Below are 17,316 nucleotides of genomic sequence, written 5' to 3' on the forward strand. Positions count from 1 at the left end.
GCTATAGCAAGTTCAGAAATTTCAGTAGAAACAATATAGACGGGGGCAGGCATTCAAATCTGGACAGAGCCCCTTTTCTGAGCTGCTTTTCTTCAGTAGATGGAAGATGGCAGACTGACTTGCAGTACAGCCATGCAGTATAACTGGTTCTCCCAGCTAGGGGGGTTCATGTAACATGACTCCCACCTCTTCACTTTGGCTTTGACAAAGGGTGTATATTCCATTGTCTGGGTTCCTGAGATTGTTAATGTTTCAACCATTAAGAATTTGAAAGGAAGGCTGCAGGTCCTTTGCACTAGCAGAAGACCTGGCTCTGACTTGGTCAGGCTTGGCTTATGAAATGGAGATGGCCTTTGTATAAACCCCTTTGAGTTTGGTCTCTGCAGTCCACAAGGGTTGTCAATGTCTCTTCAGAGATAATGAGGTGCAAGTCTCTGCAATACTGCCCTGATAGCGCTTCTGTTTAAGGTCACAGCTATAGCTTCCGTCATTTTAAAAGGCCATTGCCCACGTGGGTAGTGTATTTGAGGTGAATGAGATGGGAGGACTGGAGGCATGAGAACAATATAAGTAAAACTAGAGGTCAGAAAGTATTTGTTTTCACAGAGTCACCCTCAGGAGCATATTACAGGGATGTACAGTGAGTATGGATTCACTGAAGTACTTCAGAAGGGATTGGGACAAAATCCTGAGAGAAGAGGACATCTTGAGCTATTAAAAAGTGGGTTTTGTGGTAACTGAAAGGTACATGGAATTTACAGCACAGTAATGGGTCATTTGATGCAACTGGTCTATACTATTGCTTACACTTCACACAAGACTTTTCCCATGTCTCTTCATCTACCTCTACCATATAACTTTCTATTCCTTTCTCCTTCTGTGGCTATCCAACTTTCTCTTAAATGCATCAATGCTATTCACCTCAACTCCACCCTGTGTTAGCAAGTTCTATGAACTAGCCACTCTCTAGGTAAAGAAGCTCCTCCTGTCTTATATTTATGAGTTTTGAACATCTCCATGAGAAGCCATGAGGATAATGCAGCCTCCTGGTGCTTTCTTGACTGCCTTAAGGAATCAGATGATGAAGGTTCCAAAGGTCAGATATAGACGAGAAGAGCATTGTGGCATTTATCATATCCATCAGTTTCTCACCTGATATCTCATCCACCTTTCCAACGAGAATACCCTTTCCTTGTTTTATTTTAATGCCCCACCTGGGAAGGGAATGTCAACTATTCCTGGGTTCAGAGGTTTACTCTGGATATCAATGACCCAAAACTTGAGACTTCGCCCAAAACAACTGCACTTTATTATTTGATTTCTGTTTCAGACAGTTCAATAATACATATACCAGTGACCACTCATCCTGTGCTTTAGTTGCTTGGTTCCCCCAAGAAACAGACAGGATCGGGTGGTCAATCTGTCTTTCTGTTCAGATAGCTGACCAGGTTACCTCCCACATTCCTTGTCCAGCTGCAGCAATGACCTCAAGGTTAATAAACACCGTGTTTAAATAGGCCTCTGCTTCCCACCCTACCACTTTCTGATTGGCTGCTTTCTCTGATAGTAACAGTCCATGATTGGCTCCTTTCTCTGATAGTGACGGCCCACGATTGGCTCCTTTTTCTGATAGCGACGGCCCATGACTGGCTCCTTTTCACCCCTGGCAACCATCCATAGAGCAGGAAGGTCCCAACAGCAAGTCTGGTCAATCTCCTCCGAGGTCTGCTTGCACCTCCCCCATTTGTCCTTGGTTTCACCAAGCAACCATTGCATGAGGGTGATGACCAATTGCCACATTTCTACTTATCCAATGATATTCTAAACAAACAGCCATCATCAATTGCATTACGTTAAGACATTAGCTTTTGACCTTTGAGTTTAAAGCAAACAGCTACATGATATTTGTAGTTAAAAAGGTCACAAACTGGGAAAAAAGCAATTGTTGCCTGGCCATTAACAAGTCACCTTCCTGATATTAGCACAAAACCATGAACACGGCATAAAGATTCTCTGTTAACTCATTTGCAGAAGTTAGCCTATGTTAGCCTGAGAAATAATGTTAAGTAGTAATTGTAAGCTTAGCTTTTCTCTGTATCCATGAAAAGCTCCCACAATTATAATGGCCCTTTTATTGTATTCAAAATGCAGCAGCTGCCCATCAAAATGGTGGTGGAAGGTTCAAGAAACTTCATGTCAGGATGGGGCAGATTTCATGGAAAAGTTGGTCTTTTTCCACCCTCCCTGTTGTCATGTTTGTATATTACCAGTTGTGGTGTACCTTTAAGGGGCATATCATAAATAGGTGTCTATTGCTGCCCACTATGAGACAGGATGTGATATACAATCCCATGTACTCTGTAGACAGAACAGGGCAGCAGTCCTGCAGGTCAGACATGTTCTACATAGTTACCATGGCTGTAAAGTCTTATATTCAAATAAATAACCCACGTTATTGTCCTAGCAATCCTTGTTGTACGATTGGTACGTATGTGCTAAACAGACGAACGCAACAATTACGATCTAGAAATGTTTCTTTCAGGATTTTTGCATTGGTCAGTCAACAGCTGATTGGATCCTAACTGAAGAATAAGTGAGTCTACAAGCTGGGATTCGTAAACTAGCGGAGAGGTGTTTAAATAGAAATTTAAATATTTTCCCCTCATCATTCAATATTCGCTGATTAGGTCGCGCTCTAACCTCTGACTTGGAAGGTTATGAATCCTCGTTTCACTCTAGAGACTTCAGCACAGAATCTGTACTGACAGTTCATCAGCCACTGAGGAGTGCAGCACTGTTGGAGCGGTTGCTTCGTAGGTGATGTTGTTAACTCAAAGCCTTCTCAAAATGTAAAATCGTCTGCTGCTGAAATCCTCGTCCATGTCATTACCACCCCCAACCTGCTGCCTTTATTCGCTACCTTCCATAACCTCCAAACTATCCAAAGTTCTGCCGAACCTATCCTTTTTCTCTTTATTCTTTTATGGGATGTGGACATCGCTGGCAAGCCTAACGTTTGCTGCCCATCCCTAATTGCCCTTCAACAAAGTGGCTTGCGAGACCATTTCAGAGGGAAGTTAAGAGCCAACCACATTGCTGTGGACCTGGAGTCACATGTAGGCCAGACCGGGTAAGATCGGCAGATTTCCTTCCGTAAAGGACATTAGTGAACCAGATGGGATTTTTTTAAACATATGACAATCAATGAAAGTTTCATGGTCACCGTTACTGAGATTTTGGGTGGAATCGTCTCAGATTTGCACCAAGTATGGTAGCGGGCGGGAAAAAAGTAGTTTTACCACCGGCCGCAGTGGCGGTTTTTCACACTCTATCGCCCCATTCCCGCCTCATTAACCATGCAGCCACAAGAAACACACCACCTTGCTAGCCGACAGCCTCCGATTTGCCTACGACAACATTACCTCACTGCTTCCTCACGCTGGGCGCCATATTTAAACTGCCGCCGTGTGCACTCTTCTCAATGCTCGCAGCCCAGGGTTGCTCCAGTGAAGACATGGCCCCAAAAGCCAAGAACAGTGAAGCTGCCCGATTCAGTGACGCATCCCTAGGATGTCTTCTGGACACCGAGGAGGTCCGCCGTGATGTCCTCTCCCTCCACTCCCGCTGCAGGAGGCCCATCAGTCTCGCCACTCTAGCTTGGGAGGCAGTGACAGTGGTGGTCAGTGCCAATGCTGCACACAAGAAGTTGGCCATCCAGTGCATCTCACCTGTGATGCCAGGGTAAGGCAACCATCTTATCACCCTAAACTTGCACACTCACAAGCCCATCACACACTCACTGGCATCTCACTCACTGCCAACTCAAGGGGCATCACCACTCACTCTCTCATATACACATTCACACGTCCATCTGGCCTCATCTCCTCTGGATACTGCCTCCTCAGCCCTCACCATCTTGAGGCCATTTGCACAGATCAACATGTGCTCCCACACGTACCTTGGAATACCCCCCCCTTCCTCAGTACAGGCATCACCCTGCAGTCTCTTCCCTTGCCTAAGACCACTTCTCCCCCTTTCCCAAGCAAGCCCTAGCCCTGCAGCCATTAAAAAGCCACCCCTTACGGCTGGTCTGGTAGATAGAGACCTGCCTATGAGCCCCCCTGAAAGTGATGTGGTGCTGTCTGTGAAGCCTGGCGCTGATGGCTGCCCGAAGCAAGGTAGGAAAACAAACCTCGAAGTCCCGAGTGAAGTGCAGCTCGCCAGATGCACCTTGCTCACGGACAGTTGTGAAACACGTGGGTGTGCAATCACACCGACATGCCCGGATGATCCAGTGGGAGGGGGAATGAGTCCGGTCAGTAGGGCTTATAATGAGATGCTAAAGTATTTAAATTAGGCTCCCGATGTGCGGCAATGGGAAACGTAGCCCACTATTGGCGGCTGGAGCGGACAATCGCAAACTGGTGCCACGGTGACGTGAAGCCTATTTTTGGCCTTCTCACCAAATCGTTCCCCCCACCCCCGCCATGGGGCCAGGAAATCCCGACCCAGCTTTCAATTCCAGATTTTATTGGATTTAAATTCCACCAGCTGCCATGGTGAGATTTGGGCCCCAGTCCCAATAACACGATGTGGACGTGGGTCTCTGAATAACTAGCCCAGTGGCACTGCCACAACCTCCCCTTTTGAAATCTTACATTAAGTCCAGCTTGTCCATCACCCCCAACCTACATTGATCCCTCATCCTCCAATGTCTCAATTTAATACCTCTCCGTGACCATGCCCAGTCCGTCTCCAGTTTTATATACCTCCGCCCAAAAATACTCTGTTCCTCTGATTTCAGCCTCCCTACACGTTGGTGGAAGGGGCTTTAACTGGCTCAGTTCTACTTTTTGGAAATTCCTCCTTAAACCCCTCTGCCTCTCCAGTGACATGCAACTCATCAAAACCTATCTCTTCAGCCAAGCCTTGGTTATCACTCCTTCCATGGCTCAATGTTCATGTTCCATAAGCTTGTCCCGTAAAATACCATAGACATGCTTTACATTAAAGGTGCTATATAAATGCAAGTTGTTGTTGAATGACTAGTACCATCTGCTTTTGGCTAGGGACTCGGTGGGGGTGCATTGGGGGGGAAGCAATTGCAGCATGGGATTCCTTTATGTCCTCCTGACAGGTCCCTGGTTCTAACAGCACATGCAGTAATGCGGCTTTCCCTCAGTAGTACACTCGGAGTGTCAGCCTAGATGACCTGCTCAAGTCTCTGGAGTGGGGCTTGTACCATTAAGCTAACTTACGAATTATTATGGAAGCATATTCTCACCTGTGTGCTCCTGGTTGCTTTGCAGAACCTCCCAGGGTTCAGTCTGGATTGAAGGACATGAGGATCTTAAAAACAACGCAGTCTGGCTTTGAGGGGTTCCTAAAAGATCGATTCACTACATTGCCTGAAGTGAGGGACAGAGTGTTTTCTACCATTGTGTATGCGAAGTGGCGTTACAGAACACCCAGATATGTCAACTTTGACGCTGCCTGGTAGGTTCATGCATCGGTGTGTTATTGTTATATATACAATCGTCCAATTCTCAATTTGAGGATAACCTTCTCTATTTACTTTTCCCAACTCCCCTGGTATCTCATATAGCCTGCCACTTGCCAATGAGCGGGGGAATCGATGTTACCAGCAGGGATTGTCCCTCTTAGGACAGAGAAAGTGAAGGGGAGATTTCTCAGAATAGTACCAGGGATGGAGGACTCCAATTATGTGGGGAGGATAAAGAAGCTGGGATTGTTCTCCTTCAGAGCAGAGGAGGTTAAGGGGAATTTTAACAGAGATGCTCAGAATTATGAAAGGCTTTTATAGAATAAGGAGGAACTGTTTCCAGTGGCAATGAGAGGAAACAGATTTATGATAACAGGCAAAAGAGCTCGAGATGAGGGGAGCTATTTCTTTAATGTATCGAGTTGTGATCTGGAAAGAGCTGCCTGAGATTAAATAATAACCTACAAAATGGAATTGGATAAATATTTGAAGGAAAAAAAGTATGGTAATGGGAAAAAGCAGGGCAATGAGACTAATTGTATAGCTTTTTCAAAGAGCATGATAGGCCAAATGGCCTCATTCTGTGTTGTATCGTTCAACCAGTACTGTAACCCACTGTGGTACAGTGACAGACCTGTCTCTGCCAGTACCGTACCTCAGTGTTATACAGTGACAGACCTGTCCCCACCAGTACATTTGATCAGTAAGGGGCGGATGAGGTGACAGGAGACCATGCCTGAGCGAGATGGAGATCGAGTGAGTAGCAAATTAAGTTCACGAGGGAATTCAGTGCACGGGGGAAAGAGGTGTGGTATACATAGGAAATATTCTAAGTTAATTAAGAAAGTAATTAACTTAATTTAACTAACTAATATAAGTAATAATGGCAGGACAGGTGTTATGTTGCAGCTGTGGAATGTGGGTACTTTGGGACACCAAGGCAATCCAGGACAAACACATCTGCAGCAAGTGTAAGTGAGAGGAATTCTGGATCAGGATTATTGAGCTGGAAGCCGAACTGCAGACATTGCATAACATAAGGCAGGGGGAGAAATACCTGGACACTTAATTCCAGAAGACAGTCACACCTCTTCGAATAGGGTCATCTGTTTTGGTTCACGTTGAGGGACAGGAGGATGTGACCGTGAGTGAGGCAGGTAATGGGACTGAGCAGACAGTAGTGGAGGAGCCTCGGACTTTGCAATTGTCAAACAGATTTGAGGTGCTCACTCCCTATGGGGATGAAAGCAAAGTCTGCAAGGTGGATGAGCAGTCTGTCCATAGCATCAGGGTATAGGAAGCTGTTCAAGGGGATAAAACAGAAAGGTAGTGGTAGTAGGAGACAGCATAGTGAGGGGGATTGACACTGTTCTCCGCAGCAAAGAGCGAGAGTGCAGATGGTTGTGTTGCCTGCCCGGTGCTAGGGATCGGGATGTCTGCCCAGGGATGGAAAGGATCCAGTCATCGTGGTCCATGTAGGTACCAATGACATTGGCAGGACAAGGAAAGAGGTTCTGCATAGTCAGTATGAGGAGCTAGGTACCAAATTAAGAAGCAGAACCTCAAAGGTAATAATCTCTGAATTATTACCCGAGCCACGTGCAAATTGGCACAGGGCAAATAAATTTAGAGAGATTAATGCATGGCTCAAAGACTGGTGAGGGAGAAATGGGTTCCAGTTCGTGGGGTATTGGGGAAAGTGGGGGCTGTACCGTTGGGATGGTCTACACCTGAACAGTGCTGGGGCGTATGTTCTTGCGAATTGTATAACTAGGGAAGTTGAGAGGGCTTTAAACTAAAACAAGGGGAGTGGAGGGGAAGGGTGAGGGATCAAGCTTGGCTAGATGTGGCACACCAAGGGATAGAGTCAAGGCAAGAGAGCAAAATAGTAATTTGGGAAATGAGGGTCAGAGAATGGCAGGAAGGGACAGAGAGAAAAAAACCTAAGAATGCACCAACAGTCAAGATTAGATGTTACAAAGATAACAAAAAGCCAAAACTAAGAGCTCTGTATCTGAGTGTGTAGCATTCACAATGAAGTAAGTGAATTGATAGCACACGTTACAGTAAATAAATATGATCTGATAACCATTATGGAGACCTGGCTGCAGGATGACAAGGATAGGGTCCTAAATATTGAGGGATATATGATATCAAGAAGAGGTGGAGGGGTAGCGCTGCTAATCAAGGATGGCGGATGGCAACAATTATCAGTGACTTTAATCTACATATGAACTGGAAAAATCAGATTGGCAGTAGTAACCTGGATGAGGAGTTTATAGAATGCATTTGAGATAGTTACTTAGAGCAGCACGTTCTGGAACCAGCCAGAGAGCAGGTTATTTTAGACTTAGCATTGAAACAGGATTAATTAATGACCTCAGAATAAAGGCACCCCTAGGTAGCAGCAACCACAATATGACTGAATTTTACATCCAGTTTGAAAGGGAGAAGAGTGGGTCTAAGACTAATATTTTAAACTTAAATAAGGGCAACTATGTGGGGATGAACACCTGGAAAAGCTCATCAGGTCTGACAGCATCTGTGGAGAGGAACACAGTTAACGTTTTGAGTATGTATGACGTTTGCGTTGAGCTTCACTGGAGGAACAGCACCTCATCTTCCGACTAGGCACTTTACAGCCTTCCGGACTGAATATTGAGTTCAACAATTTTAGATCATGAACTCTCTCCACCATCCCCACCCCCTTTCCGATCCCCCTTTTTTCCAAATATTTATATAGATTTTTCTTTTCCCACCTATTTCCATTATTTTTAAATGTATTTCCATCCATTCTTTTATCCCTGCCTTTTAGCCTATTTTGATCCCTTCCCCCCACCCCACCCCCACTAGGGCTATCTGTACCTTTATTATCACATTCCTTAGATAATATCACCAACTTCAACACCTCTTTGTCTATGACATCTTTTGGTTATCTCCACCTATCACTGGCCCTCTATCCAGCTCTACCTGTTCCCCCCCGCCCCCCCTTAAACCAGCTTATATTTCACCCCTTTTCTATTTTTCCTTAGTTCTGTTGAAGAGTCAAACGGACTCGAAATGTTAACTGTGTTCCTCTCCGCAGATGCTGTCAGACCTACTGAGTTTTTCCAGGTATTTTTGTTTTTGTTTTGGATTTCCAGCATCCGCAGTTTTTTGCTTTTATCTATGTGGGAACGAAAGCTGAGCTAGCTGACGTGAACTGGGACACTAGGCTAGGGGATAGATCAATAGAGAAGCAGTGGCAGACATTTAAGGGGATATTTCAGAATGCTCAGAATACGCACTCAGAATAAAGAAAACTTCCAAGGGGAGGACCCACCATCCGTGGTTAACTAAGGAAGTTGGTGAAAGCACCAAACTTAAAGAAAAAGCATATAACTGCACAAAGGTGAGTGGCAAGTCAGATGATCGGTCAGTATCTAAAGAATGGCAGAGAATGATTAAAAGGTTAATTAGGAGAAAGAAATTAGAGTATGAGAGGAAGCTAGATAGAAATGTGAAAATGGATAGCAAGAGTTTTATGGTAATCTGATGTATAATATACCTTTAAGAAGAATGTTATAATGGAAGGTCACATGATCTTAGTATCCAATAGTAGAGTAGCATGGGCTACCTCTGTAGTTAGTAGTCAGTAGTTAGTAGCAGCTGTAGTGTAGTGATAGAGTTTGAACTGTTAGCCCATGTTTAGTTGCTGCTGAATACCTTTGTAAATAAACTAAGAGTTTCTATCTATGAAGTGTCTGCTACTCAACTCTATCATTAGTACCAATTCGGCCCACCCCTTACAACAAGCGTGCAAACAAGATCCAATAAACTGGCATCTAGGATCCTACATGTTTCTACAGGTATTTAAAAAAGGAGTAAGTAAATTGAGTGTTGTCATTCTCTAGAGGTCCAGTGGGGAGTTAATAGTAGATAATAAGGAAATGGCAGACGAAATGAACAAATATTTTGCTTCTGTCTTCACTATAGAGGACACAAAAATCATTCCAGTAATAGCTGTAAATCTGTAGGTGGAAAGCCGAGGGGAACTTGGTGAAATTACAATCACTAGGGAAGTGGTACTGAGCAAACTGATGGAGCAACTGATGGCTGACAAGTCTTCAGGTTCAGATAGACTTCATCCTAGGGTCTTAAGAGGTGGCTAATGAGGTAGTTAGATGCGTTGATGTTAATTTTCCAAAGTTTCCATCAGACTGGAAAGTAGAAACTATAACCCCTCATTTCAAGAAGGGAAGGAGGCAGAAATCAGGAAACTATAGGCCATTTAGCTTGATGTCTGTGAGAATCAATAATTAGAGAGATTATTTCTGGGCACTTAGAAAAACTCAAAGTAATCGGGAAGAGTTAGCATGGTTTTGTGAAAGGGAAATTATGTTTAAACAATTTATTAGAGTTCTTTGAAGAAGTAACATATGCTGTGGATAAAGGGGAGCCTGTAGATGTGCTGTACTTGGATTTCCAGAAGGCATTTGATAAGGAACCACATCAAATATTATTGCGAAAAATAAAAGCTCACAGTGTAGGGGGTAACATATTAGCATGGATAGAAGATTGGCTGCCTGGCAGAAAGCAGAGAGTATGCATAAATGGGTCATTTTCTGATTGACAGGATGTGACAAATGGAGTCCCACAGGGGTCTGTGATGTGGCCTCAACTTTTTACAATTTACATCAATGACTTAGATGAGGGGAGTGAAGGCATGGTAGCTAAATTTGCAGATGACACAAAGCTAGGGAGGAAAATATGTTGTGAAGAGGACAAAAGGAGGTTGCAGATGGATATAGATAGGTTGAGTGAGCGGGCAAAGATCTGACAGATGGAGTATAATTTGGAAAAATGTGAAGTTGTTCACTTTGGCAGGAAGAGCAAAAAAGCAGAGTATTACTTAAATGGAGAACAACTGCAGAATTTCAAGATGCTGAGGGATCTAGGTGTTCTTGTGCACGAGTCACAAAAAGTTAGTATGCAGGTACAGCAATAATTAAGAAGGCCAATGGAATGCTATCCTTTGTTACAGGAGGGATTGAATATAGAAGTTATGTTATGCTTCAGTTATACACAGGGCATTGGTGAGACCATATCTTGAATACTGTGTGCAGTTTCAGACTCCTTATTAAAGATTGTAAATGCATTGGAGGTGGTTCAGAGGAGGTTTCACAAAATTGTTATGGTGCAGAAGGAGGTTTACTAGATTGATACCTGGAATGGGCGGGTTGTCTTATGAGGAAAGGTTGGACAGATGGGCTTGATTAGAAGAGTGAGGGGCGATTTGATTGGAGTATATAAGATCCTGAACGGTCTTAACAAGGTGGACATGGAAAGGATGTTTCCTCTTGTGGGTGAGCCCAGAACTAGCAGGCACTGTTTTAAAATTAAGGGTCCCTCTTTTAGGATGGAGATGAGGAGAAATTTTTTCTGAGGCTTGAGCAACTTTGGAACTCTTTGCCTCAGAAGGCGGTGGAGACGGGGTCATTGAATATTTTTAAGGCAGGGGTAGATTGGTTCCCTGGCCAAAGAATCTAAGGTTATCGAGCGTAGGTGGGAATGTGGAATTTGAAACACAAACAGATCAGCCATGATATCGAATGGCAGAGCAGACTCGAGGGGCCGAATGGCTTACTTCTGCTATGATCTCGTATGTTTGTATAATCTATCCACATCCTGGAAGTATTTGTGAGCAGTTGCCTCACTGAGGGCAGCATCAAGCTTTGCTGTACTAATCCTTCTGCAAGAAAGGACACTGACCCTTAGGTCTGGGGTTCCCTGGTCTTCGGTTGTTCCATTTGTTTTGGTGAAGGAATTTGCGTGTGTTGCCAGATTTGTGTTGGGGTGTGCTCCAACCTCCTTGATCGGTTGTGAGATGTGACTGCTGAGACCCTCTGCCACTGAATGACATAGATCCTCTCCACCTCCTTGTGCCAAATAACCAACTCATGGCCTTCCTGCCTTAATGTGAGTAGTAAGTCATACAAAAGCTCAGGTGCAGTGCAGCCCCAAAACCATCTGATATTTGTCCAGCTGAAATCGCTAGAGTTCAATACTCATTTTATCTGATATAGAGCTCTTACGGAGACGTGCATAATAATTCACCAAAGTGCTGTCAGTCTCAATGAAGCGAAGATTTTTTTCAGATCCTGCCCACCACCCCTCACACCCTCCAACCAGCAGGGGACAGCAGCCCAATCGCTGTTACCGCTATTGCTGACCCAGCCACCGTGTTCGTTCCACACCCAGTTTCAACGCAACTGCATCAGCGGATGGGCACACAAGAAATTTGTGGGCAAAGTTCCCTTCAGCATGTAAATGGGTTCGAGGAAATTCTAGGCCTATTAGTAGGCTCAAACGTGAGGAATGCTGCCTGGTACTGAGTGCAACTATACACTAGGAATTAACACCTTCAGAGGGCTGAGGGTTTGTAGGAGAAAACTGGTGGAAAAGTAGGTCTAACCAAGTTTATCTTTTTCCCTAGGAATACCGTGAAGGATTCGATCATTGAAACATTTGCCGGCCCCCTTGACTCTGGAATATACTCCCCCTCCGTCCAGAACACACTCTATGGTGCTCAATGCCTCAGTTTGAGCAGAGTTCCAGAGGTCAGTGTTTATTTTAAGTAGTTACATCCCATGTTCCCAGCTGCACCTTCCGTTTCTCCTGCTCTAAGTTCCTACTCATCCTGTACTCCCACCATTTCACCATGAGACACCAGTCTCTCAGTTACTAATCTTCCTGCACTTTGGGTTACCATCTCCCCTCACTCCTTCCTCTTAAAAGGATCTTGCAGGCCAATCCTTGTGACCGTGTCTTCAGTGTCTCCTGTAATTGGAGTCTTTACCTTGCCTCTGCTAAAATGCTGGGAGATGTTCCTCAATGTAAGGACATTGCATAATGGAAGTTGTAATATTTGGGGGAAGAGTGTGGCATCAAGGCATTGTTATTGGACTAAAAATCCAGAGGCCCAGGCTAATGCTCTGAGGACATGGATTCAAATCCCAATATGGCAGCTGGGGAATTTAAATTCAATTAATAAATCTGGAATATAAAGCTAGTCTCAGTAATGGCGACCATGAGGACTGTTGTAAAAACCCATCTGGTTCACTAATACTCTTTAGGGAAGGAAATCTGCCACCCTTATCCCGGTCTGGCCTACATGTGACTCCAGACACACGGCAATGTGGTTGACTCTTAACTGCCCTCTGAAATGGCCGAGCAAGCCACTCAGGTCAAGGACAATTAGGGGAGGGCAACACATGCTGGTCTTGCCAGCGATGCCCACATCCCATGAAAGAATAAAGGATAAAAAATTAACCTCATCACTGATGTCCTGCACTATGTTCCTCTCTTTGACTGACCTTAGATTGCCAAAGCCTCAAATCTCGATGGCCTTGGTCTAACCCCACAACATTCTTCAGTCTTATATTAGAGGCTGAAAGTGATTATTGCACAATGTAGCTTAGAGTTTATTTTCGTTAAGTTAATACAATTTAGCAGCCGTGTCCCACTCTAACCATACTGATGGTGAAGGAGCTGAGGTTCCCAGAACTACAAGGGACTGAGTTTCTACTGACTGCCATGCTAATGCAGGGAGGTACCAAGCAGGAGCCAGACACTTGCCCTTCACAGCGGAATGGACCCAGGCGACAGTCACAGGTTGCCCAGTCATTGGGTTCAGAAACCAAAGACAAACATACGAACATGGATCAGGAGTAGGCCATTCAGCCTCTTGAGCCTGCTCTGCCATTTAATAAGATCACGGCTGATTTGATAATAACCTGAAATCTGCATCCCACCTACCCCCGATAACCTATCACCCCCATGCTTACCAAGAATCTATCCACCTCTGCCTTAAAAATATTCAAAGACTCTGCTTCCACCACCTTTTCAGGATGAGAGTTCCAAAGACTCACGACCCTCTGAGGGAAAAAAATTTCACCTCATCTCTGTTTTAAACAGGCAACCCCTTATTTTTAAACAATGACCCCTAGTTCTAGATTCTCCCGCAAGAGGCAACATCCTCTCCACATCTAACTTGTCAAGGCTTCTCAGGATCTTATATGTTTCAGTTAAGTCGCCTCTTACTCTTCTAAGTTCCAGTGGATACAAGCTGAGTCTGCCCAACCTTTCCTCATAAGACAACCCGTCCATTCCAGGACCTTCTCTGAACTGCTTCCAACACATTTACATCCTTCCTTAAATAAGGAGGCCAATACTGTACGCAGTACTCCTGATGTGGTCTCACTAGCCCCCTGTATAACTGAAGCATAACCTCCATACTTTTGTATTCAATTCCCCTTGCAATAAATGATAACCTTTTATTGGCTTTCCTAATTATTTGCATGCTAGCATTTTGTGATTCATGCACTAGGACACCAAGATCCCTCTGCAACTCAGAGCTTCTAATATACTTCTCTTTTATTCTTCCTGCCAAAATGGACAATTTCACACTTTCCCACATTATACTCCATCTGCCAGATCTTGTCCACTTACTTAATCCATCTGTATATGTTTGTAGCCTCCTAATGTCCTCTTCACAACTTACTTTCCTACCTATCTTTGTGTCATGAAGCCCCCTCATTAGGATGATCCTCTACCTTGGATGATGCTATACTGCAGGGAACAAGGCCAACAACAGGAGACCAAAAGGAGGAGAAATATCACAACCACAGGAGACCCATCAGACCCTCGAGAATGTTCCACCAGTCAATTAGATCATGGTTGACCTGTATCTTTCATTTCATCTACCCACTTGAGTTAATACCTTTGCCAAAATCTATCTATTTTAGTTTTGAAATTTTCTATTGACTCCCAGGCTCTCAGCTTTTTTTTTTGGGGGGTTGGGGTGGGGTGCGCGTTGGTGGGAGTGCCAAATTCCCACAATTCTTTGCTTGTAGAAGTCCCTCTGAATGGTCCAGCTCTGATTTTAAGCAGGAAACCGTATTGAAAAGCTTATAACTTGACAGGACAGATATCAAGCAAATTACCTTTAGGTTTTTCATCATCTTTACAATTAAACAATAATTGACCAAACAAGGTAACAAAGGAAAAAATAAAAGCAAACTACAGCAGATGCTGGAAATCGGAGTCAGGTGGTGAGCTACTCACTGCAGGATTCTTAGCCTCTGACCTGCCCTTGTAGCCACCATATTTATATAACTGTTCAGTTCAGTTTCTGGTCAATGGTAACCCCAAGGATGTTGATAGTGGAGGATTCAGCAATGGTAATGCCATTGAACGTCACGGGGCGATGGTTAGTTTCTCTTTTGTTGGAGATGGTCATTTCTTGGCACTTGTGTGGCATGAATGTTGCTTACTGCTTGTCAGCCTATTGTCCAGGCCATTGTCCAGATCTTGCTGCATTTGGACATGGACTGCTTCAGCATCTGAGGAGTCACGAATGGTGCTGAACATTGTACAATCATCGGCGAACATCCCCACTTCTGACCTTATGATGGAAGGTCATTGATGAAGCAGCTGAAGATGGTCGGGCTGAGGACACTACCCTGAGGAACTCCTGCAGTGATGTCCTGGGCTCATGATCATAGGGGTCTCTTACTCCCACCCAAGAGAGCAGATGGGGCTTCAGTTTAACATCTAATCTGAAAGATGGCACCTCCAACAATGCAACACTCCCTCACTACGGGACTGGAGTGTCAGCCTTGATCATTGCATCCTTGAGTGGGACATGAACCAACAACCTTGTTACTCAGAGTGCTGTCCACCATGCCACTGATGATGCACAAATAGTTTTGGTTGATGTTATGAACACACAATCCCAAACCAAAATGTAGTTAGGAAAGGCTATCAGCAAGTGATAAAAATAATTTATTGGTGCATTTGTATTGAAAACCAAAAAGGTTTTCAAACATGGCATAGTTTTAAAAAAAAATGTGTATACGTGCTCTCAATATTGTGATAATTTTCCAAAATCTCTATAGATCTGTAATTAAAAGGTATACCTTCATGTGTATTGAATCTTGATGATAGACTGCCAGTCTATAATGTGTATGTTTACATTTGTGTATTTTAGATGGAAGAGATTGAAATGATTATGCCAAATAAGCATTACTTCACACTTGATTTGACAAAATTTGGAATTCATGAAAATAATGAGGTAAGCTGGGCATGATATGTTTACAAGAATATAGTGTTGGTGCAGGTCTATGAGACTTCAAAGTACCAAAAAATATTTCAGGTTGGTTTCTTCTGCTCTGAAGCACCTAGCAAACCACTCAGCAACAGTAATTACCCTGTAACCAACCAGGGTATCTTGCCCCTGAAGGTAAATTTTTTGGCATTGAAATGGCTAGATGAAAGAGTTTCAACAGGATAGTGCATCAATTGCTATCTAGTATAACACTGGTGTAAGCCATTTTAAGACACCGCATTATCTAACATACCATGAGTAGCACCTCAAAAGATCTGATAGTCACATGTAAAAAGCCACTGCAATATATTATATTTACTATTTTGCAAAGTGTAGCTGGTACAGATATTGAGATTTGACTGTAGTTAACTCACATTATTAAAAAAAACTTCTCCAGTGCATGAAACTCTCTGGCATTTACATTCAATCAACTAATTAAAATTCTAATGTCATATTTTCATCTGTTTTAGGTTCTACTGCCCGTAGATAACCCCTCAGGGAATATTTCGGGCACTCTACGAAGGAGACCTGCATCAAAACTGTAGCAACTGCCTCTAGAAGATGGTCATTGGCAAAAGCACAGAAAGATCAAACGTTTATGCATTACTTTCGATTCAAACTCTCAAGGTGAAGGTTCAAATTTAAGAAGAAAAAAAACATAGTGTCACGTGGAACAATGCAAATGGAAGATATGAATCAAATTCAAAGTTTAGTCAGAGGTTAATCGTTGAACCTTTGCGAATGTGTTTCTCCCTTTGTGATTTGTAACGCTATTGCGTTTTAATGTTAAATAGAGAGATCCATTTGTACTGCGCCGCAGTCTTGCCACAGGATGCTGACAATTAAAGCTGCAAAGGGTTTTCTTTACAGGTAAAACAAACAAGGCACAGCTTCCTTTCATGGTGTTTGCCCGAACACGTCCCACAATTTTCTTCAAAGAACAGACAGCACAAGTGACAAGGCTTTAACCAACACCATATTATTTAAAAAAAAATCAATGTAACATTTTTCTCTGAAGTCACACGTATAAATACTTTCAATGTACATCTGTAATTTAAGATGACTGGTTACAATACAATAAGTTGATAAAATCTGCAATTATTATACACAAAAAAAAATCATAATTTAACATTTCACACATACAAAATACATGTATGGATAAGCAGTCAGCAATTTGCTGCTTAATAAGCTCCACATGTCTCACAGGTGCTGTGTTCAAACTCTTCCAACTCACACAGCAATGGAAAGAACAGTGTCACCATCATTTGTTTCAAGTTTAAAAAAGGCATACAAGTTTCAAAAATACTTACATAGGTGCAAGCACAAGCTACAATACAGGCTCAGCACAACATACAGATACTCAGTTTCAAACCATTCTGTGCATCTCTTCGTAGTGATCAGCGCAAGTGTTTTTTTTTGTGTTAAACCTTTTCTCTTATGGAGAGTTCTGAAAAAAAAATGGCAACATCAATTTGGGGATTGTCTATTCACAGACGCATGTACACACCCTGGGCTGTCTCCAGGTCTCCATCTATCGTTTTTATGGGATCTTCTCTCTCAGCATCTTGCAGAGATGTTGGGACAGGGTAGGTGGTGGAAGGGTTACTTTGCCAACCTGCATCCTTACTAACTTTGTGTTAGAGTACTGCAGTGCGCCTATACAGTA

General features: G+C 43.4%; 1 protein-coding gene across 1 annotated transcript in view; it reads left to right on the plus strand.

Moving 5' to 3' along the window:
* uox (urate oxidase) overlaps positions 1 to 16,741 on the plus strand; it is a 38,028-nt gene extending 21,287 nt beyond the window's left edge. Inside the window, exons 5-8 of the mRNA XM_078560679.1 lie at positions 5,310 to 5,496; positions 11,979 to 12,102; positions 15,534 to 15,617; positions 16,121 to 16,741. Coding sequence (XP_078416805.1) covers positions 5,310 to 5,496; positions 11,979 to 12,102; positions 15,534 to 15,617; positions 16,121 to 16,195 — 470 coding nt within the window. The 3' untranslated portion in view covers positions 16,196 to 16,741. The remainder of the gene's footprint in view (positions 1 to 5,309; positions 5,497 to 11,978; positions 12,103 to 15,533; positions 15,618 to 16,120) is intronic.
* Positions 16,742 to 17,316: the final 575 nt, after the last annotated feature.

This window comes from Cetorhinus maximus, chromosome 17 (assembly GCF_964194155.1).
Source record: "Cetorhinus maximus chromosome 17, sCetMax3.hap1.1, whole genome shotgun sequence".
NCBI classification, from domain to species: Eukaryota; Metazoa; Chordata; class Chondrichthyes; order Lamniformes; family Cetorhinidae; genus Cetorhinus; species Cetorhinus maximus.